Genomic DNA, 25,255 nt, shown 5'->3' on the forward strand with positions numbered 1-25,255 from the left:
ATACGTAAGTGTGTTGTATATCCATGTTGTGACGAGCTATGAATCGTTCTGTTTTTATTGTGGTATAACTTATTAACATTAAGTTTTCTAATCTCTTTAAAAAAGATTATTTGTCAAAGACTATAATTTACAAACCATAATCTCTTATTCTCGTGTTTGGAAGTTAAGAAGTATTTGTGTGTACATATTTAGAAAGCAATGAAGTTTACAAAAAGGTATCTTTATTGGTCGACAATTCAAAAAGATACCTGAAGGTATCAACAAGTTACAACAGTTAGGCGTAGCTCCAGCTTGCATAAAGCGGGCAGTCAAAAAAACATTGATTACTAGTCTAGATCTAAATTTAGTTAGGTCTAATTGTCAACATCTCTATGTGATATCTATTCCAGCAATATTGAACGAAAGCATTGCATTCAGCGATGGTTTCCCAGCGCCAGTAAAAACTTGCATGTTGATCAAAGGTACCTTTAAGTCATTGCAGTATATTGGTGCATAGAAAACTAACTTGGTCCTTGATATCTTTATGACCAACGTTATTTATGTACTGAAAACACTACACATAGCAGCAATCGCAAGGAGGAAGACGGAAGACGCTGCTTTAGCTCCAGAACTTATCCTGGAGGTTTCGAATGATTGCGTGTTTTTCATCAACCAATCATACACGTCGTTCTTTCCCTGACGCTGAAGCTCAGGTCCGATCGTCTCACGGACCTTCCTGTGGTAGTCGTTCAGCCATGTTAGCTAAATAAAGAAACGAGGGAGAGATGTAAGCAACGTAGTAAAAGTTGTTTATCTGTCTGTATCTATATAGCCGGTATAACCGCCGTTCGGCGTAACACACCAGCTTCGCAGGTACACGGCGCGGCAGCAGCTGGTTATATTACACCGAACGACCCGTCACACCTAACTTTTGCACGTCTATCTGCAAGCGTTCTTTAAAACTACCCAGAGAAGATGCCCCTGCTGTGCTTGGGGATAACAAATGTCACTCTACGATAGTTCTGGGAAAGTACGAATTTTTGAACACATATCAATCCTAGGTTGGTAACTCTGGTATTTGAAGGCATGATTGATCTAAACTGCAAATGATTGCTTTTCCCCACATTTCAATGTGAAAATCTCGTTAACGAGATATCAAATGAAATTTAAAGTTTAGCATTTACCTGATTCTCGTTCATCATATCAAATTTGATCATTTTCTCTTGAAACGGCACCAATGTAACAGGTTCAAAGGTCAGGTAGGTTCTCCCGTTGAAGTTGTACTGAAAAGAAGATATTGAATTATAAGTTTCAGAAACAATTCTTCAGCAAGAACTTTGACAGATCTGACATGGTTTCTAATGAAGAAGGAGATGATACTGAGAGGTCGCCATTAGATATTTATCAACGATGGACAATGTAAAATTTTGTTGTTTTCTTATACATATGTGAGAAAGCAGAGTTCAAATACCTTTGTGTCTGCTTCTTTCACCATAGCCAGTGTTTCGAGACGAATGCCGAACTGTCCGTCCTCATAATAACCGGGCTCTGTGTGAGCGGCATAGGTAAGAAAAATATAATTGTACTTGTTACACAAAGCTGTTTGTTTTGAAACGATCACAAAACAGGTTAATCAAAATTTTAATCCAGGCGATTAAATATGAATACATAGACATAATATTATAACATTTTTTTTTAATTTCGATTCAACTCTAGATTTTGTAGCATAAATAAGTTCATACCTGGAGCTTAGAAAACTGTACTGAAATGCAGCACAGGTGTATAGTTATAAACAGCGTGAGCATAAAAGTAAAATTAAAGTCAGTAAAGAGAGAATTACCAATTGTGATGAATGTGCCTTCTTCCCCAACAGGAACACCTTCCGTACCTCTAAAATACGGATCTAAAGTGATAGATACAGGGAGAGACAGAGGAGAAATACAGAATAATGGATACTTAGGGCTGTTGTATTTTTCAAGCACCCTTGCATCAACTATGGTGTCGTTTGCTATGGATAAACGAATCAAAATGATATCCCTTGCTACTCATCAATCATTCCTTGTTGTTGGGGTAAGGTACTTTTTTGCATTCTTTCGTACACCTTTCTACAAATTGTTGTCTCACTTTAAACTTTTACTTGCCATGTAAAGACATTTTTGACACATATATGTTGATGCATGGGTACTGGAGACATCCCTAGTAAAGTACTTCTCACATGTTTACCTATGGTTATAAACGTCCCCACTTCTCCAACTGGCACTCCTGCACTGCCGCCGAAGTAAGGATCTACGTAGATATGATATGGAGGTTAGTGGGTTAGTATGCCGTGAGCATTTATTAAGTTAGCATGTTATCAAAATCATTGAGTTAGATAATCAGCAGCAGTTGTTATCAAAATCATTGAGTTAGATAATCATCATCAGTTATTGATTCAGTTTGTTATCAAAATCAATCAGCATTTAGTGAGATAGTATGGCAGTACACTACAAAAAATCTTTTTTCTTATTTTTCTTCTTTTCTTGTTTTTTCTTACGGAGAGAAAAAGTTTCTTGTATAAAGAAAGGTTGAGAAAAGCAAGAAACCTCCTGTAAAACCTTTGTATGCTAATTCCTACACAAAGATTTCTATTCTTGTTTTTTCTTAACTGAAGAAAATATTTCTAATATAATGATCACTGAGCAAGAATGTTCAAGAAATTAAAGTAGAACTTTCTTTTCCAGTCTTCACACAAGATTTGCTTCTTGTTTGTTCAAATGGAAAATATTGCAGAATCTATCCTGAAGATTATTATTCTTGCCTTATACCAGTTTTTTCTTTAGGATTTGTTTTTACCAGAATAAGATTCTTGAACTTTCTTGTTGTCTCAATGTAGAATGTCCGAGAAACGTAATTCTTGGTTTTCATGTTATAACTTAAGAAAATGCAATAGTTTTTTAATCAGTTTCTTGAGCAAATACTGCAAATAAATCAAGAAATTGCAAAACAACTTATAACTAGCATGAAATTCTTAAATGTTCTTGAATGTTATCTTTATCCATAAAGTTTAAGAAAAGACGTTTCTTGTTTTTCTTGATGATATGTAAGGAGATATTTTTTCAGAACTCACTTGACTGAATACTAATAAGAAAAACAAGAAATTATGAAACAAGCTATGACAAGCAGAATATTCTTGAATGTTATAATTATGTTTCTTATCAAGAAAATCTAAGAAAGATGATTCTCGTTTTTCTTAATAATATTTAATGAAAACAATAAAAATATAATTTTCTCCTTATATTATTGACAACTACGTTTAAACAATTGGAGCATCAAGATATGAAAAATAATTTTGAGCTAGCATTGATTTTCTTTTGTTTTCCCAATACGAGAGTTAAGAAATATTTTCTTGCAGTAAGATTCTTCATTTTGCTAAGGATCATGGGAAATTACTCCCATCATCCTTTGCTGCGATTTTGAACTGGGAGTCACAGTTGCAAGTCACAGTGCTCCAGCTCTGTAGTTTTTTTGCCTCAAATGTCCTTTAGTTCTTACATTAACAGGGAACAAATATCATGTGTTTCGTAAAGACGATTTTCTGCATCATGTGGGACCTTGCATACAACGTGGCTAGCTTTTTTAGAGTTTCAAAATGCTACCGAAGCCAAGGCCAAGCCGGATGCCCCCCTCCCCCATGCAGGTATGTTAGCCATCGTACTTGGAATACGATTTCCAAAGCTACTATTTCTGTAGATGTTTATCATAAAACCAAACAGTAATTACAGAATATGTAAGTAAAGTGCATGAAATTCTGCAAAATACAAAGAATTGACTATAATATTTGTAAGGAAGGAAATGTATAGAGATGTTGGCCTTTACAGGGGGAGGGGAGCGATATAAGAATTGATGATCATTCATGGTCTTTGTGTGTTGTTCTAGGCTCAGAAACCTACTGGTACAAGGAGGATGTTCCCATCTCAACTTTGGAAAAGCCCTTAACAAGGAGAATTCTTCATTATAAATACAGCAACGGCAACATTGTAGCTCTAATGGTTTCAGATAAGGACAATTAGTTATAGTTGGCTGCACGGTACTGTATCAGAAAAAAATGTCAATAAGCAAGCGTAGTTACAAAATGGTTGATTTTTGCAATCTTTGGTAAGGAATGAGTAATCGAGGAAAACACCACAAAACTTGTATGAATCATATTGATGATAATAAATATGATTGCCATCATGTATTGACATAAATGTCAATATTGAGTTGTTTGTACTCTTTATATAAGAATGTTAATCTTAGTGTAAGAAACTGATTCTAGGTTTGTAGTTGCAAGAAATTTAGTCTTGAAGACAGAATGGCATTGCAGGCACAAAAAAGCTCAATCTTCATGCAAGAAAGCGATTCTTGTACTACATATAAGAAATTTACTCTTGCAGACAGAAAGTAATTCCTCATACAAGAACCTCAATCTTCATGCAAGATTAAGAATTCATTCTTCAGCATGCATGTGTTAGAAATAGATTCTGACCACAAGAAAACTATTCTAGAAGTTTTGGTCCATTAGCTATAAGAAAAAAATTCTTAGCACAAGAAAAATATGGGTTTCTTGAATTTTCTCAAAACAGGGATTCTTGAATACAGAATAATATTCTTGCTGAAAGATTAGTTTTCTTTGTTCAAGAAAAAACAAGAAAGATAAGAAAATTCATTTTTTGTAGTGTAGTCGTAGAAATAAGTGATTGACTGTAATCGACTTGCTGTTTGTTGGTTAGTAAGTGATCATCAGCATACCGTCATCATCCACTCGATTTATTTTGCATTATCTACAATGTAGGTTTAACGTTAATTTTCACTCACGCCAAAATATGAAAGATTGTTTACCTTCGTGCACGTTGAGGAAGGAGCCCAGCCCGTGTCCCGTGCCGTGCCCGTACTCCAGACCGTAACTAAACAGCGGTGCCCGGGCAGCCTGGTCCAGACGGATCCCTGATATTTTACCAAAGGAAAATTAAATGTCGTGCATGTGAGGACCAAACGCCACTATAGAAACGTACGTTTCACTTCAACAACACACTAACTTTTAATCTTGAACAGTGGAAAGTGTATTGAAAGTACGTCTGTCCAAAATTTTGATTAATGTGTGGATTGTTTTGTTACCTATCGCTGTCGATCATCATCATATCGCTTTCGATAACAAATTCTGTCTCACTGATATCCTAACCACAAAATGCATGAAGCATGTCTTACCAAACGTTCCTTGTTTGAAGACTTGAAGGAACTCGTTGATGGCACCCATGAGGACCAGGGTGTAGGTTTCCTAGTGATGGAGGAAATAAGGTAGTGCAAATAAACTGTATTCTCTGATGCTGCAGTAACAAGTCCTGGTAATAGATTCTTTGGGCCATGTTTGTGTAAGGAATTCTATTACTTAGCATATCTTTTGGTTAGAGATAACGTGTATAATGTGTACATAAGCTTTGAGTGTTTAAGTGTCAGTCAAATCACAAGTCACAGCATTTAAACCACAGACACCACGGACATACACAGGTGCTGTAAATGAATTTAAGAAATTAGACAAGAGGCCTTACTCTTTGATAGTCAGTAGGCTGCCCAAAGTGTACAGTTCTTGTTACATCAGTAGTACCGTCCCTGAACAGTGATAAAGTGATGAGTAGTTAAAGACAATCAATGATCGGTTTTATATTCTTCCACCATGCCATAGTTGGCAGAGTAACTACCAGCAGTCTGTACAGTGCATATTCCTTAGTAAAGCCCTTACTATTTTACAAATTCAAGAAACTTTAACGATCAGATTACTCATATATTTTTCAGCGAATGCAATTTCTGCGACTTTATGTTTCCTTACTTGTATTGACCGCCTGAATCGATCAGGTAAACGTCACTTGTCGTGATTGGTCTGTTTGTCTCCTCAGATGGCCTGTAGAAATATAATAACTGTTAAGTTACCTTAGATTACCTTCTATTCAAATAAAATATTAAATCTAGAATAGTTTAAACACATAAGAAATTCCCAAAGGTTTGAAAATGCAAATGCACACATGGACAGGACAGATGATTAAAATTTCAAAAACTTCCATAGTTAAGATTCTTGTATGAAATTTACATTTACCGTACGTTGCGTACGTTTATGCAATTCCTGTATTGTATCATCTTCTCTTCTTCTGGGAATGAAACAGTACAATAGGCAGCTATAGGATCCGGAGGTGAACACCGTATCAACACGGAGATTGATATGCTACCACCAAAAAGCCCTCTTGTGTATAAATATTCCTACGGTACAGGTCCACCAAGCATCTAACGTTTGACTGATATTGAAAACACTGTATTGAAGATATGTAGACTGATACGTTGCATATTCAGACTTGCCTGTAATGGACGACAGCTCCGTTCGGGCCGGAGGCGGAGATAGCGGCGAAGCTAAGGCCCATGTAATCCCTCTGTCGTCTGTACGAGAGACATAAATCGTTTTACTAAGCTAAGGTTTATGATAAAGGTTGTAGATAGCCTACAGTGAAATGTAATAAAGAATGAATACTAAACATTATTAATATATTTCATTGTGATGTAACACATCTTGGTGCATCGCTATCATATTCAAGTCCTTAATATATATTTGAACGATAGGCCGCTCAAACGTTCAATGAAGGCAAAAGAGTTACTCGTACGTTCATTTCTTTTTTCCATGGTGCAGATTGGAGATTCCGTATGACTCAAAACAAGGTGAATAATATTTGAAGTAAGAGAGCATATTTCCAATATCCATGGTTATTGTCTCAAATTTGCTTTTAATTACATCTTTGATATACTTACGAACGCAATTGTTGAAGATAGTCCGCTCCAGATATTTCTGTCACAGATCCTCTAGGCACCTATTTTGACGTAGATAATTGAAATAACTTGCTGTTTTTACACATCAGGTGTCAAACAAAACAATGCTTAAAAAAATACCACAAATCATAACATCAACTTACGGAGGATGGCAAATAAGTTTGAGCAAATATTAAATGCGCAAAATATGATAACAATTGTATCAAGTAAGAGTAATAAGTTGCGACTTACCGCGTCCTCGAGCCACATGAGGTACTCACACTTGGCCACGGCGTCACGGATCTAAATTTTGGTTTTATGAAAAGTACTTCATGACATTGTAGTGTATTTAGAGTCCTTTTATGAAAATGCAAATAGGCAAAAACATATGTTAACTCATTTCAAGACAATGAGAACAATAGCGCAATGTTGCCTTGTGGACACAGCTTGTACTCGAATATGCTTTAGCGATGAATTACTATCCTGCAAATCTGTACATGTGCTACGACGTAAGTGATAACATGCCTTATAGCTACTCATATTAAGAAACAAGTACAAGTATTCGTTGATATGAAGCCGATATGAGGAACCCACGTGAGCATTCTTGAGTCCCTGCTGTTCAACTGCGTTCTTTTTGGACTTCATCTTCATCACTGGTGACGCGTCCAGGATCTGTTTGCTCTGTAAATTGAAAAAAAAGGTAAATCATAATTATGGTACTCTAAAAGCCTTTTATTTTCTGCAAGGATCAAAACTGTCCTCGTCGTCGGTAATAACCGTGGCTGTCTTTCTAAATTACACTCGAGGTCAGAGGTCATCACCAGCGGTCAGACACTTTCCAGTTCGCTCCGACAATTTTCCCTATTACGCAAGTATTTGCCCTTATTTTGGCTTTATTTTAAGTTCATTTCGTTGACCCAAGCATACTTTTTTTATATACACAGCAATTTAAAAACCTGAAAGTAAAATCCGACGGAAAATAAGGCTCCTAGCCGTATGCCCAATTCAGCGGCGCGCATACCTGTGTGGAAGGTGTCTACCATTCAGTGTCTACCATTTGCGTTACCCCACAAATATTACCTATGCAATATCTTAGGAATTAAGTATAGACTGTGGATATTGTAGTGATAGTTCTTAGGGATTATAGGTGATAATGATACGTAATTAAGCCTTTGTTTCATGTAATACAGTGACGTTTCTGTTACACAATTTTGGCGCCAAACACGCGGCCATCATTGCATCATTGTAAACGCCGCTTTTCATATGTTAATTGAGCGCCCAACTAGATCCACCTGTAAGCATGCAGTTGACTTGATAGCCTGATTACCATCACACTGTATCATATATTGATTGATGTAGTTAACTCCTTGCTACGCTTGGAACTTCCTGGAGTCCTCTATTAAGATGTCATTACTAGAAAAAATGTTAGTGATCGTGCAGCTCTTGGCTGTAATTACAATAGCTTTATTACCTAAAGTCAGCTGCACACCAGAGTCAAGTAAAGCGGAATCGACGGACAGATGGCAGATTGCACCACGTCGACCCCCATCCCTCGCTCTGTGCGGAATTTACGCTGTCAGCAACATTGCTACATCTGAGCACAACACTGAAGTTAGAGACACTAACCCATCAACATCGAGCCATCATCTGAAAAATGTGTCTAAACTCCTGGCGACACTGGCCTTGCTGCTGGCTGGAGATGTCCAGACGAACCCTGGACCCATAGACCTGCATTTGGCACGCAAAGGACTACATATCGGCCATATAAATATCAACAGCTTACGTAATAAAGTTCATGAGATCGCCAATGTATTGTACACGAACAACCTACACATTCTCGCAATTTCTGAATCACACTTAGACAACAGTGTGTATGACGGAGCGCTTGATGCCGGCGATTACACAATCCTACGCAAAGACCGTAATAACAAAGGAGGGGGTGTCGCCATGTACATAAAAAACAGTATTCCATATAAAAGACGGTTTGACTTGGAAACCCCCGAAATTGAACTTATCTGGGCGCAGATACACATTCCACACACACAGCCAATCTTGGTAGGATGCCTATACAGGCCTCCAAGTGCCAAGTTGGACTACCTCAACAGAATCATACAGGCTTTTGATTTGGCGACAAATACAGAACAGGAAGTATTAATACTGGGTGATTTTAATATAAACTGGACAAACATGACCTGTTCCTTAAGAGACAAACTTTACCTAGAGTCGACTGCCTTGAACATTAAGCAAATGGTTAATCAAGCAACTAGAATAGTTAAGACTTCCAAAGGTCCAGTAAACTCTTCTTGTATAGATCTAATTTTTTCAAACAGGCCTGAAAAACTAACAAGCACACAGTCCGTCCCACTAGGATGTTTAGATCACAATCTTATACACACAACTCGCAAAACGAAAACTAAAGTACCAAAAGGACAACCTACAGTGATTCTCAAGCGGTCCTACAAGAAATTTGACCAAGATCATTTCTTACATGATATTGAGTCCGCGCCATGGCACGTAGTGGAAAGCGAAAACAATGTAGAAGACGCCCTAACATGCTTTATGAACATTTTTACCGATATCACTGACAAGCACGCTCCGGTGCGTAAACGTTCAGTAAGGGCAGCGCCGGCCCAATGGGTTGACGGTGACCTTCGAGAACTTATGCATCAGAGAGATCAGGCGAAACGCAAAGCTCAGGCATCTAAAGAGACAGCCAACCACAAGGCTTATAGAAGACTGCGGAATATAGTGGTTCGTGAAAACAGAAAAAAGAAAAAGACCTTCTACACACAACAGATCGACCTACATAGTAGGAATAACGACAGCAAGCGACTGTAGCAAACAGTAAATGGAATGCTGGGTAGAAACATCAGTAAGACACCAAACTTTATTGAATCAGATGGACAAATTTTATTGAAACCAGCTGAAATTGCGGAGTATTTCAACAATTACTTCACTGAGAAAGTCACAAGACTCACAAGTGGCGACGATCCTGACACAGACAAGGCAGTCGAACCAATTAAAGAACATATCATGGCTGAAAAGTATTGCTCTTTCAGTTTTCAACAAGTATCAGTAGAACAGGTGGAAGAACAGTTAAAATCACTACACCCTGGCAGAGCCACCGGGCACGATGATATAGACAATACCTTGCTGAGGCTGTGTGCTAACTACATTGCCAAACCACTTTGCCACATCTTTAACAGCTCCCTTGTGCAAGGAATTTTCCCCTCCCAATGGAAGAAAGCTAAAGTAATTCCATTAATAAAAGACAAATCCTCCCCACTCAATGGACCAAATAGTCGCCCAATAAGCTTATTACCTGTCATAAGTAAAGTCATGGAGAGAATATGTCAGAAGCAAATACAAACTTACATGGTATCAAATGATATTTTCTCCGGTAATCAACATGCGTATAAGCGCTTCCACTCCACTTCTAGCGCGCTCACACAAATGTCAGACTACTGGCTGGAAGAAATAGACAAGGGTAACTTAGTAGGAGCAGTTTTGTTAGATTTTAGTGCTGCTTTTGATGTTATCAATCATGAGATCTGTCTGGCCAAATTACAAAGTTATGGCTTTACACAATCTGCCATAAACTGGACAAGAAGCTACCTAGAAAACAGGAAACAGGCCGTGTTTGTGAATGGAAGCTACTCATCATTCATTGAAACAAAATGTGGCGTACCCCAAGGCAGCTGCCTCGGTCCCCTTCTCTTCTGTATTTTCACAAACGATCTGCCAACGGTAACTACCCAAAGTGTGGTTGTGATGTATGCCGATGATTCCACCCCATCCACATCAGCTTCTGACATTACAGAATTACAAAATAAGCTGCAGACAGACTTGTCTAAGATATGGAATTGGGTGAGGACAAACAAGTTAATCCTCAACATTGGCAAAACAAAATCAATCGTCTTGGTTTCACCACATAGGCTAAAAAGGAAGCCGAAGCTACAACTTTCCATCGAAGGCAAAATCATTACACAGGTGGAACAGGCGGACTTACTAGGCGTCACTGTGGATCAGCAGCTCACATGGGCTCTACAAGTAAACAAAACAAAGATGAAGATGGCAGGAGCTCTTGCTTCAATTAGGAAATATAAGGAATACTTCACTACCAACCTGTTGAAAACTGTGATACAGACCTTGGTCCTATCTCACCTAGATTACGGCTTAGTACTCACGTCCTCATCGCCTCAGACCCACCTAGACAAACTGCAAGTTGTCCAGAATAGAGCAGCTAGGCTGGCAACAGGTGCATGTTATGACGCAAACCTAGACGTACTACATAATCAGTTAAACTGGCCCTCAGTAAAAGAAAGACTTTTCACAGGCACTATCAACATATTCCATAAAGTTGTAAAGGAAAAACAGCCAAAATGCATTTTCAGTCGTTTAAAAACAGTTAACACCGCACATTCTCACAACACAAGACTAGCGCAGAAAGGAGCATTCCTGCTACCTAAACCCAGAACTAATGCCATTACTCGAACTTTCTTATACAGAGCTATCAGAACATACAACACTCTACCAATTCACATTACATCCTCAAATCCACGTGCATTCAAAGTAAAAATCTGGTCCTGGACAAAAACTCAAAGACATAAAAACTCACCTATCAGCTCATGGTGGTAAACTTGACTATGTCCCATCTGTATATTTCATGACCTCTGACCTCCACAATATCTAATATATGATAATATTATGTACATGTATGATATGATATGATAATAATGTTTTTGTTTATGTTAATTGAATGAGGATAATGATGAATTGATTGATTGACGTTATGAGTAATTTAATGTATTGCATAATATGATAAGTTAAGAATGTTGATTGATTTATGCTAGTTGTCTGATCAACATTATCTGTATAATTTGTAGTTATGTATTTTATTCATTGTGTGTAAAGGACTCCAGGAAGAATAGTTCAATGTAACTAATGGAGATTCCTAATAAACAAACAAACAAACAAACAATAAGGCTATTTTGTTCGTTAAGTTTATTGTATTTATTTATTGTATTTATTGGTTTATTTTATCATATTGAAGTATTTCTGTCGGTATTGCACAATTTGACAATTCATATCATTGATGTTCTTAAGTCGATTTGCACCATTATATTTTTGTAATGATTTGTTGCGGCATCGAGCTATATTTTTTTTTTTTTTGTATGCGGTTTCAAACCTCTCTAGTGGCGATATGTTGTAACCTAGGTAAATAAACAAAAAAACAAATTTTTCCACCTCCGGCACTTTACTGAAGACAGCGTATGTGGTAGAGGCTGAGCTGATCCAGATCTTCCTGATGCCGGAGTCTGCAGCCAGTGCCTCCACGGCTGACAGGAGGGTGTCGTAGGCCTCCACCTGCACACAGGACACACCTGTCGTACAGCCCAGCCGCAGGTGACTTCTCACGTCATCAGTCACTTTGTTCGTGTCCAAGTACAACCTGCAGTGAGCGAGTAATTCAGTAGGGGGCAGTGAAGAGTCATTTGCATGCCTGAATAGTTTTATCGTGTTGGTACGTACATCATTCGTTCCCGGTAAAGATCAGAAACTCTATCTCAGCCATGAAGTGTGGCGATACAAGTTTAGCGAAGTCTGGGACCGCCTTCTTCTCAGTGCAGCGCCATCTAGCGATATGAGTGAAAAGCGGCCATCGTCACGTGGGAAATAGAAGAATGAGTACCGAAACTTCTACATGAAATTGATATTATGTAAAAGTACTACAGAGGTTAAAGCGCCACCAACTAAGCAGTCTAACGAATCTCAACCTTTAAGCCTTGTGGTTACTACATTGGGGGCGTGGAGCTTGCGGTCCCGGGTTCGAAGCCCGGGAGTAAGAGGACTGTACTACTCGCCTCTGGTGCTTAAATTGCACGAGATATTGCATCATGGTACTCTGTCCTAAACTTTTGTTATATGCGTATAAGAAAACATGAGTACGTACACGGCAGTATTAGCTGTGACGATGGCGTAGGCGAAGAAGACGGGATTGAAGGGAACGTCACTACCTCGCAGGTTAACCAACCCTGAAAGAAACAGAAGGGAAACATTTTTCCAATGTGTATGCAATGTACGTTAGCAGGAGGGAGGAAACGAGGTAAGCCGTGAAATACGTGTGGACTGGCCTAAGTATCGAACAGCTCATCGGGGACTGCAGAGAACAGACCTGAGATAGGCTTGGATCACCGCTGCTGGCTGTCATGGAGCCCATACGACCACTGCGGTCATGGGCTGCGATTAAGTGAGTGAGAATGCTTCCCAATTGTCCAGCCTTGATCGCTCTCAAGAGACAGTTAGCTACAGAATGCACGAGGAAAGTACGTGATTCAATTTAAATCGCAACTTCCAAAAAGTACGAGGGTAAGTCAGAAAGTAATGCAAGTGGTTTCATAACAGACTCGTTTTTTAATCAATTGAGTTTAAATTTGGCATAAAGGTAGAGATATATGTATTCTTGAGATTGAACGTTTTAGATTTGGTCTTTATCATTTTATGAGCAACTGAGTTGATTTCAAGATGAACACACCCTTGGTAGCTTGTCAGACTATCGATTCCTCTAAATCTGACCCACTGAAAATCACTGTAGGAGGTTGAAATTATATATGTATGATAACAAATGTCTCTATAGCTTGCGTGCCAATTTTCATCTCTGAACTCTAATTGGTTCTTTATTTACAGCTGCTAGGATGCAGTAAGTTGCGTTATAGAGCGGTTGGATTTATACACGAATTCGTGAGTTGTTGGTTAAAAGACTACTTTTCCATTAACCAAAAGAAACGAAACTTTACACAGTTATTAACTGTTTAAAGACTAAAAAGTGTGCTAAGTTTCATTTCTCTTTGTTAATGAAAAAGTAGGCTACAGAAAGTTTTAATCAGAACACTGCAGATCTCATGACCCTGAAGACTGCGTATACCTCACTCTACACCAGCAACGAAAAAAGAAAAACTGCTCAGATTTCAGTGTTGAAAATAAACGTGTGGCTTATAGAGAAATGCAGCTTATTGCATGTGCTGGCTTAGTCTCCTACAATAAAAAAAAATGGTTTAGGGAAATTCTTAATTGTACGTTAATTGGACCCCACTTTTCATTTGACGAGATACCAAGGGTGTGGTCACCTTCAAAGCAGCTCAGTCACTCATAAAACAATGAGCAACAAATTTAGATGTTTCAATCTCAAGAGGAGAGATGTCTTAACCTTTGTGCCAAATTTCAACTCATTCGATCAAAGAAAGACTCTGTTATGAAACCACTTGCATTACTTTCTGACTCACCCTCGTAGATGGTTTGAGTCTTTGCCATTAGGTGTATCATAGATAATGTACAGCGTGTGATTTTTATGTGGAGATGTTTACAAGGTACATAGATCATATCCACTTACAAGCTACTTCGTCCAGTTTGGTCAGTACCAGCGCATCTGCATTCTGCTCTGACATTTTCTCTCGTATGTCTGTAATCTTGTCTTCCCAGGACTTCCCTGGGAACGAGACATTCAAAATTTCAAAACGTTAACCGTTACAGCAATCAGACCAATGACTAGCTCACGAACTGATCATTATACTATACCACAGAACGAGTCTGCTGTTCAAGATATCGAAAATGGCCAAGTAAATGTGATTGTTATCACTGATGACGTTACATTCAACCCCATCCTACTAGAGGCCTTTTCAAAGATGAGGGATGAACATTTTCACGATTTGTGCGTTTAGTTGTTGCCTTTTAAATCATACTTTTATATCACCTTGCATCATATACCGAATTATGCTATAAATGGTTACACAAAACCAATTGCGGAAAGGGACCCAAAATATATGATGTCCCCAAGTATTTTCGTACATGTCTATAAAACACACCTGTATAGTTAAGACCTTGAGTGATGAGAGGCGCGGTTGAAGGAGGCGGTCTGTCATCCCAGATAGCATCTATTAAGTTGCCACCACTACTTTCGATTAAGACTTTACCGTCTGCTTCTAACGGATCAGCATACCCCTGCCACGTACCTATGGGGTGATGCCAGTGCGCATGTTGTTAGTCGGGTTAGTTGGTTGTTAGATATAGAGGGCATATTAGATATAAAAATAGTCTTCTTGGCTGCAAAAAATAGCCCGGCAGAATAACTCCTGTTGGAAATGACCGCATAGTTAGTCGTTGTTAGTCGTTGTGGTCTGTGTAGAAACACTCTGACAAGAAGGGCTACATGGCATGTGAGAAATTTATATCTTACATTTTGTTACACAAGCAAGTATTACAAAAACTAGACCAACATAGTCTTCTACGCTTTATGATTTAGGTAGAAATTGATATTATGTGTAACTGCTATGCAGATACACATGTCCTCACAAACGCCATAATGCCCTTCTCTCAGAGGATGTTAGATCTGTAGTTGTTGTCAGTGGTGTTAGTGCCTCACATCCGACCACTTTCCGGCATGCAGTGCTGACGCCCTGACCTGTATACTCGATACCGAGAGGGAAAATCGGCGCCTGTGAGGGGCCTGGGCGATCGTCCCAAACATCGTCCACCAGGTTTTTCGGCACGCCGAACAGACGTATTCTTGCATCTGTCATTGCTTCTTCCAGCACTTCCCACCATTCTACGTCGGTCAGAGGAATCATGTGGTTTTGAAAAGACTTTATTGCCATTAACATCATCATAATCACAATATCTATCAAAATTGCCATCGGTATTATCATTAATCTCACGGTTCTTCCACTAAGATTTGGTGACTTTTCCCGGGGGTGGGGGTGGGGGGGGGTAAAAATCATCTTTATTCCACAAGATGAATACTCGTACACATATAATACACACTAAAAACCTAGGACAGCCCTTTCTCTGTTTTCCAGGAGGGCGCAAGGTATTAAAAAGAGATACGGTGCATTCTGACAGATTAAAAGGGTTTAAAAACATTTACGTTACATTTCATAAAAAAAGTTAAGACCAAGATGAATCACAACTAGTTTCTGTAGATAAACAGTCCTGACGTACAGTCCCATGTAGGTGTGTTTCTGGCACAGTAGATAGCATAGGACGCACACATGTACAGTGCACACTTTCCCAGTCTACTTTTAGTTGGAAATAATTTCTCATAATTTGGGAAATTGTTTCATTTTTTGTATTGCCATGGGAACTGTTTGTTGAAAGGCATTTTTACGAAAACTGCTAATTTACTAGGAAACAGCATACTAGTTAACAGCATGTACTCACTGATAGAGACCAGATGGGGATCTATCCCGACCCGTCCTCCGGGCCCCAGCTCACTCACCAGCCACTCCACGATGGTGGGGACACCTTCTTCGTCTTGTTTAGGGAAAACAACAGATTATCCTGATATTAATGATTCTGTGTGCAACGTTTACATGAAGCAGAGAAAGTTTATATTTCAGATAGCTAATGTTAGATGAGGCTAAGAGCAATATCTGAATAATTCAAAAGTAATGTAGCAGCCATTTTCAAGTTCAATTGACATAGCACGTTACCGTATTGCAATGAACATGTATGTAAATAAAGGTATTTACTATCCGTGTATTATTTCATCAGGTTAGAAAGGTTTCCATCAAACTAGTTCCATCACGCACTGCAGCTAGGTGTCGCTGCTAACAATGCGGTTCCAAACGTCTAAAAATGTAGACAATAACTTGACTGTTAAGCCAATGTGAACCTTAACTTGACTGTGACACAGACATTTTTTGCCACTCACATTGTCTCATGAGAATCCAGTTACAGTCCAGCTGCTGTTCCGCCTGTAGGAAGTAGCGACTGTCTGTCCACACCGCAGCCTTTCCGCCTCCCGAGCCGTCATTGGTCACTACTGCAGTGCCTGGGGATGTCGGTAGGGTGTGAAACTTAAGTTACCTTACACGCAAAACAGAAGTGACGAAAAGCACACTCACAGCGTTTCACTGTCGTTTTTTTTAAAGACTTTATCATCAAACAGCAATAACAGGTATAGGGTAAAACTCTAGCATACCTATGACAGGTAAAGACCTGTTGCTACAGATGTATGAATAGTTGTTTATCTGTCACAAAAGTATATAGTCCAATACTAAAAGTATAATCTTAAGATGCAGTGATATTCTCGAACACGTTGAAAACACTAAACGGCAAGCGCTCTTGAGCATTGTGTCAATCAGTATTCTCTTTGCTTTAATATTGCGTAGGTAGCTGGATATTTGCGTGCAAGTTTAAGAACGCCTCCTACCTGATGAACCGGATAAACCACTAATGAACGCACGGCGCTGGTCTCTTTCAGAGATGTACTCGCTCTGACGGAAGACATAGATGCAGTTTACAAGTCAAGCTATTTAAATAGCTAATCTTGATAGAAGGAAAACGAGCATATGAAAAGCATTTACAGGTTTGTAGTACCAAGGAAATCTCTTTTCCGACAAGTGCATGACGTGAACAATGAAGCACGGCTTAACGCCATGTCCTAAGACTTCAACTCTTTCCTTGAGCGTGCATGTTGGGTGAGCCCAAACAGCCGGGGTTCGGCTCCCAACTTCTAGATTTAGATGCAGTCTACGCACTCTACGTACATGTAAGTGTGTGTGCTAAACATATAGTCCAGCACTGTGTTGTGCTGTGTTACGTTGCGTTGTGTTGTGTTGTGTTGCGTTGTGTTGACACGTGTCGTAGATAATGACACAAAAACACGAAAATTAGTGACCAATTCGCCTTATCCACCCACTTTTTATCCTTCATTTAAGATTGCAACATCTTTTTAACATTTGCTTATGACATATGTGAGTAGCTGAGGAATTATCTGTAGTCTCTCACCAGATGTGCGTCCCCTGCAGGAATGATGTACGCCTGTATGGATCCCGCGAAGTAAGCGCTACTCTGCATCCCCTGGCGCAGGCGCCTCAGCAGGTCTGTGGTGTCTTTAGCCGTCGGGGGAATGTACTAGAGTACAGTAAGCACAAGGAACAAACAAACGATTTATATTTAGTATTGCAGTAATTTGAACTGTCTGTCCTTTGAAGTAAACAATGCCGTGGTGACATGTACTTGGTAAATCATTGCGATAGGATCAGAAAACTTACGTCTGAAATATACAGAGCCTCTTCACTTTGAAATATATGTTTTGCCAAGAAGTGTAAGAAATGAGGTTTTATTAATAAAGCCTCCTTGATGAAACAGATAACGCAGAAAAAGTAATTACCGGAGGCGTTGCTGTGCAGTCCCTTTCAGAATCGCCAGGAGCTCTCTTAACACGTGGGGATCGTGGATGGACGCCATCTCCTTCACTGACTGGGTCCCCACTAACTAGGAAGACGGCTCCTTCGTAGAACAAATATGTAGCAATTCCAACCATTTAGGCCACAGCAAGTAAATTTTATGGATGACATCAGCGCGCGCATTAATTTTCGCCTGATTTTAGAAAAAAAACAAGATGTTTTTCTACTGCAGGGATGGTCAACATGACGATTAAGTACCAAAATAAGCAAATATATTGGGTTGTAGCCTAATAATTGTGCTTGAAGAAGTGGCACTTGCGAGGTACCCATGACTGTAGTTGTAGAAATAAAACTTATTGGATAGTTGTAAAAGTGACACCAATATGGAAGCCATGAGTGTGGTAACTGTGATGCCAGTCTACCACACTAGCGTCACTTTTACCACACCAGTACATGTCTTAAATACAGGAATGAATGCCTTGTTGGATCTAATACCATGTTTTGTCCATTTGATTCTTTTTACAACAGTCATCACAACTTTATGGTGCCTATTTTTGAAGATGTAGCCATCTTGTTTTTTTTTCACCCATCTTGTTTGTTTTTTCGCCCTATCGCACTATTTTTGCAGTCTGCAGAGGATGTCATCCTTAAAATTTACTTGCTGTGGCCTTAAGCATATTCTTAACCCAACGCAGTCAAAACACTTTAAGAATGACAAATGGCAATGACGTCACCATATCAGTTGTCTGCGTGACGACAGTAACTAAGAAAAAGTGCTATTATTTTCAATACATAGAAGCAAGATCCAGTAATACATTTCAAGTTCAGATAACTTGAGAACAACTCCTACATTTCTACAGAATATCAATGTTTAAGACAAGGCTAAAAAGATAATATCTATTTTCATCTGCATTATAATCGAAATATGTGGCACAACGCCACAACAATCGTCCGTACTTTGTTCTTTGACACGCCATACATCACAAACCTTGCGCTCACTGTACAGGATACACCGGTTTTTAAGTCAGAAGAGTGTTACACAGACTTTGAATTGATGGCAGGAGTTCAGGCTCCCTGAAGAATCCCATCATGACATAAGCCACGCCTTAATTCCTAGCTATCAATCCAACTCTGTGATATCTCTCCAATGCACTTTGCCACAACAAAGGGAAGGCGAAGAATGACTCCTGTTAAAGTTGACCTCCCAAAAAGTGTCCTTTAAAAGCTGCACTGATAAATTATCATTTTATTTTTTTTTCAATCTGAATGGATGTAAAACATAGACTGTGAGGAAAGAAGGAAAGAAAAGAAAGACTAGCGAACACGTCCTTGAATATTGGCCTTGAAAATCAGTATCCCAAGTATCTCTGTCATCTGCTCCCAAGCTTGGCGATGCCAGATTTCCGTCCGCTAACAGAACGTGCCGTTTGGATGTTGGCAGCGGCCCAAAAGGCGCCTAAGATGGGAGTCACGCATATGAGCCGATAGTCTCCGCGGTATCTACCATGTTCACTATAACCTTCATCAACCCTGGTGCTCCTAAGGTGAAGGTTCAGTCCGTATTTATGTCAGTAGTTTATATCTAGACGTGCGCCTTTCCGCTTTATAGTTCTGTAACATCAAACAAAAACAAAACTTTACTTTCATCTTGCGTCATTTGAACCACGTTAGAACCATATGCGTGTGCCAAGACCGGCGCGCAACTTGAGAAGATGCTTAGAAGGCGCACATGCTGTGTTTAAGTTAACGTAACTTTTAGGCGTCTGTTTTAGTGTACTTCGACGTTTTCCTTTGGTGAAAATATCAAAATGCCAATTTTACAGCGGTATGATGGCACAGATGTTTGTTCAACTTTAGGCACATACATTTCTAATTGTATATGCAAGACGATTTTCAAACACGATAAGTAAGTTGAATATAGTAACATGTAACATCGTTAAGTTATTGATTTATGAGTGATTTGAATGGTGTCGGCACTCATTAATCGCCAGGAATGGCACATAATGTTATACATTGCAATAGGCAAACGAAGAACCAACTCCGCAGGCCACTTCAAATGATTTGAGAGACCTCAGCACGTCCAAAGTAAGTAATCCTTGCCATAAAGTTGCCTGTAAACCCATGAGTACCGCTTGTAAAAGACCCACTCAGCAGTTTTTACGAGCCACAAGTGTGTGTGTTTCATGCTACTCTCCGGTGCCAGCAGGTGCCATGCGCTACAAAACAGTTTCAACTTTGATCAAATTACAGTAGATTTGCTTTTTTACTGTCGGCTGCGGCAAGTTTTCTCGATCGCGAAGCAAAAGTGGCCAACATAGATCATCTGTAAAGCCCCGTTTACAAATCAAAATTTAGCTCGGCCGACTCGTCGGCGAGCTCCAAATGGGCATTTTCGGCCGGAGTATGACCGGCGTTTGGGCCATTACGCGGGCTTCGGGCGACTTTTAACAGCTCGTCCGTTGGATTTAAACCTCCGTGTGATGTCAGTTGTGCACCAAAAAAGCAGGAAAGACAATCACTTGAACTTTCCGAAGGGAAACACCGAGCCCCGTCCAATTTGTGACGGTGCAGATTATTTGATAAAAAGTAAAGCCGATGCTCGGACGATGTTGAAATTCGGCGAGCTCTGACCGAGCTACAAATTCGGCCGGCGTCCGCATGAATTGTAAACAGGGCTTAAGCACGGCAGTCTTTGTATGTCAGACTTGTCTCTTTGCAATACATGTAGGTAACCCCTCCCCAACCACGGTAGAAGGGGGTACCATTTTCCACGAAGTTGCGAAATTGGCCTTTTACCTATTTAACAAGCAGAGGCTTTACTTTAGTCGAAGGGAATAGTTAGTGGCCGGGAATTATTACTGCTGTTGTCTCCTTTCAGGAAAGACAGAGTTCTACATTACAACCCTCCTTGAAACCTCTGCTTGGAGAATACATTTGACCTGTTACTATGCGTCTTCCTGTAGTCTAACCCTGTCAGCAGTTCACTATGGCAAGATTCCAGAAAGGATGACTTCTTTCAGACTGCCTGATGAAAGATTAACAGCTGTTTTGTTGAAAATAGTTGTTTGTACACGAGATAAAACATCGGCGTTGTTTTCTTGACTGTCCACCCTGTCAGAGAAAGTTAAGAAATATTGCCTGTAGGTTAAGAAGTCAAGTGTTTTTCAATTTTCCATTATTTTGCCAAACGGGACCGTTTGTGCCGACCTCCATGTATTGAATGTGTCCACAGCCCAACAGTCACGCATCTTTATTGCTGTCTATTCTTTTATAAATCTGTACCGTCCATTGAGACGCAAATAATTCACGAGGTATTGTCAATTACACCTGTCAATCATCGAAACATTCCTAATTCCAGAGTGTGGCAGACATCTAGGTCTAGGTCGGAACGTTCGGGCGCCACTTGTTCCTATGAAAACACAGAACAGAGTAATTGACTTTTCTAAGGCCACAGCAAGTTAATTTTATGGATGACATCCTCTGCAGACTGCAAAAATAGTGCGATAGGGCGAAAAAAAACAAGATAGGTAAAAAAAAACAAGATTGCTACATTTTTAAAAATAGGAACCATAGTTGTGATGAATGTTGTAACAAGAATTAAAGGGACAAAACATGGCATCAGAGCCAACAAGGCATTCATTCCTGTATTCAAGACATGTACTGGTGTGGTAAAAGTGAAACTAGTGTGATAGACTGGAATCACCAACAAAGTTGGTAACCACACTCATGGCTTCCATATTGGTATCACTTTTACAACTATCAAATAAGTTTCATTTCTACAACTACAGTCCGGTGTACCTCGCAAGTGTCACTTCTACAAGTACAATTATTAGGCTACAATACAACATATTTGCTCATTTTGGTACTTTATCCCTGCAGAAGAAAAAATTCTTGTTTTTTTTCTGAAATCAGGCGAAAATTAATGCGCGTGCTGATGTCATCCATAAAGTTTACCTGCTGTGGCCTAAGGTAAAGCCTTTTAAGCACTAGTATATGTATATCAAAGCTAGATAGTTTTAAACAGTGTAAAACACTTAGTGACGGGAGTTGGTATGTTTCACATTTAAACCTCCTGATCTACTGAAGTATATGTTTGAGTCTGGTCACTCCTGTGTTTACGGATTTTGTTCCTGCATGCTGTTTCGCCCAAAAGAAATCCCAAAATACCACAGCTTCGCGTTTTCTCATTCAAGACTTTAGACTTCGTAACTTTCACAGACTATTAGAACTACCACTACATGAGAGTGTAATTGTTAGTGAACTAGCCGCATCATAGTGGAGAATCTTGAAAGTAACGAAATCTGTAACGGCTCGTTTGTAATTACGTAAAGACTGTCAAGATTTCCTGTCTGCAAACCTTTAAGTAAAACAGCGACTCTGAAATTGCGATTAGGCTCGTCTTACACCAGCGACCTCCCTGTCCTTAAGCCTGCCCCCCGCTAGGCACGAAATTACACTTAAGGTCTCACATATGGAAGACGTTTGCACCAAACCAGCCGCACGACACTCAATAGCACTACAATCATCGGATTAATTTGACGAAATCATAATGTTCGCAAACAAACTCACTATGAAACAAGATGTAAACAAAGATAGTAACAGAAGTATATCGTCTTTTGATATAGACCTATACCTTTGAACCTAAGCAACGCCCCTCCCCTCTTACTTAAAATCGTCAAGGCGTTGACGTGCGAGGTCGCCACGGGTACTAACAGTTGACCTGAGTCATCAAACGTGTTAAACAAATAAAACATGTGTGTAAAAGGGGGAGGGGGAGTGGCAATGTTAGTATTTCAGGGCGCTTTCTCCTTTACTGCATGTGTCATATATGGCCACGAAGACAACACTAATCTTTTTAAACAAACAAAAAACACTGCAACAACTACAGGTAAATTTATCAAGAGAAAGTCGACACGGAAGGTTAGAGTAGTGTACGCTAGTATGCTCATTTAAAAAATCCTATCATGACTTCTCTCCTGCTTGTACAAGGTGGCATGCTTTACGTAAGTCAAGCAATATTTACATCTTACAATGTACAAAGTAGATCAACGTAGTTGTTTAAAAAAGAGTGATATTTCTTATATCACAAGAGTTGTCAAGGCAAGACTACATCTAAATCTGCCTTCCCCAGAACAGTTGTTGGATTTTGACTTTCTTACGAACACAAAGCATGTGAGAACGCAAAACAGAGATTGTCTACGGTAGATGGTACCGCCTAATATCACGTCGTGCACTCTTTACTCTCCACGCCCCGTTTCAGTAAAACTTTCGCCCGCCTACGAAAGTCAGTACAAATTCCAAAATGTTGTCCGTTTGGACCTTAGTCAATACGTTATCTATAAAGAACCTGTTAAACGATAACCTACCTGCACAGATCAGTAGAATGATAGCGGAGTGCATGATTGTCCCAGTGGTGAGTCCGTACTGTGAGTACTACACGCCTGGTCGACCTCGATTTGTGACTTCGGTCGTAACTGTCAGAATCGACCAAAAACAGCAGGGGGGGGGTATCAATTCTACAATTTATATCATAAATCAAAAGGTTCACTTGATTTATATAACTGTTGTTTTTTTATCGTTAGTCAACATTTATATAAAAATAGGAACAATTGTGGCGTCCTTTCCTTTCTTAACGAAAAGATTTTGTAATTTAAAAATGGTATAATTCACCCCTACCAGTCGGAATATTCAGTCCCAGACAAATAATGCACGCTTGATCGCAAATCTTTTCACGCCCCCCAAATGTTCCACCCAGCCAGGGCACTGGGAGGGGTCATAGCACGATATCTTGGCCTGGCGGACTTGAGTGTTCCGGCACGCGTGAACTTGACCGGATCCTTCTCGACTTGGCACAAGATTCCTACCAAGATGTCTGGGATCCTTACCCTTCTACAGAAACAGCCGGATGCAAACAAATTGAGAGGGTCTCAAGCTGGACTTCTGCTTCTTGACTTGTTGTGAAGATGCCGACAAAATTCCTGAGAGTGCAGGGATGACTGGGGGTCTTTTTTGCTGAGTTTTCCGTTTTTGGACCTCTCCTTGAGATTTCTAAGATTGAACTGTACTACTCTAGGGCTCTCAAGTTGACCTGCTTCGAAGACTTATCCTTGACTTATCCAAAATATACTGACAAATTTCTTTAAGATATTTAATGATGACTAGAACTCTGTTTTCTGATTTTAGGAGCACTTAAGCTGTTACAATTACCAATTGTGCATGTTTTAACGACATCGATATCCACATTGTTTTAATAAAAAGTCAAAGACTACGTGTAAAACTTTTAAAACAAAACAAAAAACTGTTTTATACGCAGACGACATGGATGGATAAATGTAAAAAATTCTTCATTTTACTCACAATCAACTTGTGATAGCTTTTCTTATGTGTAAGAACCATAAGTTGTTAAATAGAAAACTGTGACAAAAATTATCATAATTTCCCTTTTGGCAGTACGGTTAACCGGACACGCCAGTCATAGTTGAACTTCATCTGGTGACACATTGAATGTTGGAAACGTGAGGAAGTTTGTTTTCAGTTTGTTCATTTTGGTTATAACTTCCTCACCTGTCAAGTCTGCCTTTCGTGACAGTTCTTTAGTTTGGGTCACGCAAGGAAGGAAAGTCTAGCTGCAACAACAGAAAACTCACTACACCACTGCGTTAAAAGACATGTGCGTAAAAACACACACCAAATACATATGGATAATGTCAGGAACTAACTGTAATAGTCACTTGTAACCATGCATGCGCAGACATCAATACATATCCAGTATGAAATACACTTACATAACTTGTATGGCGTATAAGGAAGACAGTGTCTATTTCATACAGTCGACTAGTCAGAGATTAATGTAACTTTGCCGAATTGTTCGAAGCCATGTTTCCATGCTATGGCCTTTTATCAATCAATCGTTCGCTGGTATCATTTGTTGTTGTATGGCGGCTGTACAGACAGTGCTCGCCAAACAGAGTTACACATTAACCAGAGATAAGCACATGGGTGTACTGATGCAATATTTACTCAATAAACATATAAATATTCTGGTACCTTAAGACATTTACAATTTCCTTTGAAAACATTCTTTAAATGTGTCCTTCACATTCGAAAAATACCATGAACAGACATTTTACATCTAGATTTTTTTCTTCTTAATTTGTTTTGGTTAGGGTTTTGAGTAACCCCCGTATAGTCGCTTTACATTACCTTTCCTGTTATGGTTATGGCATATCAAAACATACACAAGTAATATCTAATGCAAGTTGTTAGGGTCCCAAACTATCAAAACG

At 39.4% G+C, this 25,255-nt stretch overlaps 1 protein-coding gene and 1 long non-coding RNA gene across 4 annotated transcripts; one reads left to right on the forward strand and one right to left on the reverse strand.

Annotated features, from left to right (window-relative positions):
* Positions 1-199: 199 nt before the first annotated feature.
* On the reverse strand, positions 200-23,898 carry LOC118422625 (xaa-Pro aminopeptidase 1-like). Of its 3 annotated transcripts, none has more exons than XM_035830275.1 (23): positions 23,646-23,898; positions 23,336-23,443; positions 17,954-18,072; positions 17,569-17,694; positions 16,991-17,054; positions 16,490-16,609; positions 15,997-16,089; positions 14,646-14,792; positions 14,174-14,269; positions 12,737-12,818; positions 12,031-12,235; positions 7,378-7,464; positions 7,036-7,086; positions 6,787-6,845; positions 6,343-6,420; positions 5,822-5,893; positions 5,544-5,604; positions 5,203-5,272; positions 4,837-4,941; positions 1,820-1,882; positions 1,451-1,527; positions 1,164-1,262; positions 200-741 (listed from the first exon to the last, which is right to left on the reverse strand). In XM_035830275.1, the coding sequence occupies exons 2-23, from the start codon at positions 23,367-23,369 to the stop codon at positions 538-540; spliced, it is 2,112 nt and encodes a 703-aa protein (XP_035686168.1). In that variant the 5' UTR covers positions 23,370-23,443; positions 23,646-23,898; the 3' UTR covers positions 200-537. The 3 variants fall into 3 exon arrangements, with proteins under 3 accessions (XP_035686168.1, XP_035686167.1, XP_035686169.1); XM_035830274.1 differs by lacking the exon at positions 1,820-1,882 and adding an exon at positions 2,203-2,265; XM_035830276.1 differs by lacking the exons at positions 1,820-1,882; positions 14,646-14,792 and adding exons at positions 2,203-2,265; positions 15,242-15,385 and having other exon boundaries at positions 23,646-23,897.
* Positions 3,530-4,211, forward strand: LOC118422627. The gene is made up of 2 exons (XR_004831943.1): positions 3,530-3,655; positions 3,895-4,211. It is a non-coding gene; the product is annotated as an uncharacterized LOC118422627 (long non-coding RNA).
* Positions 23,899-25,255: the final 1,357 nt, after the last annotated feature.

The sequence above is a fragment of the Branchiostoma floridae genome, chromosome 9 (genome assembly GCF_000003815.2).
Source record: "Branchiostoma floridae strain S238N-H82 chromosome 9, Bfl_VNyyK, whole genome shotgun sequence".
NCBI classification, from domain to species: Eukaryota; Metazoa; Chordata; class Leptocardii; order Amphioxiformes; family Branchiostomatidae; genus Branchiostoma; species Branchiostoma floridae.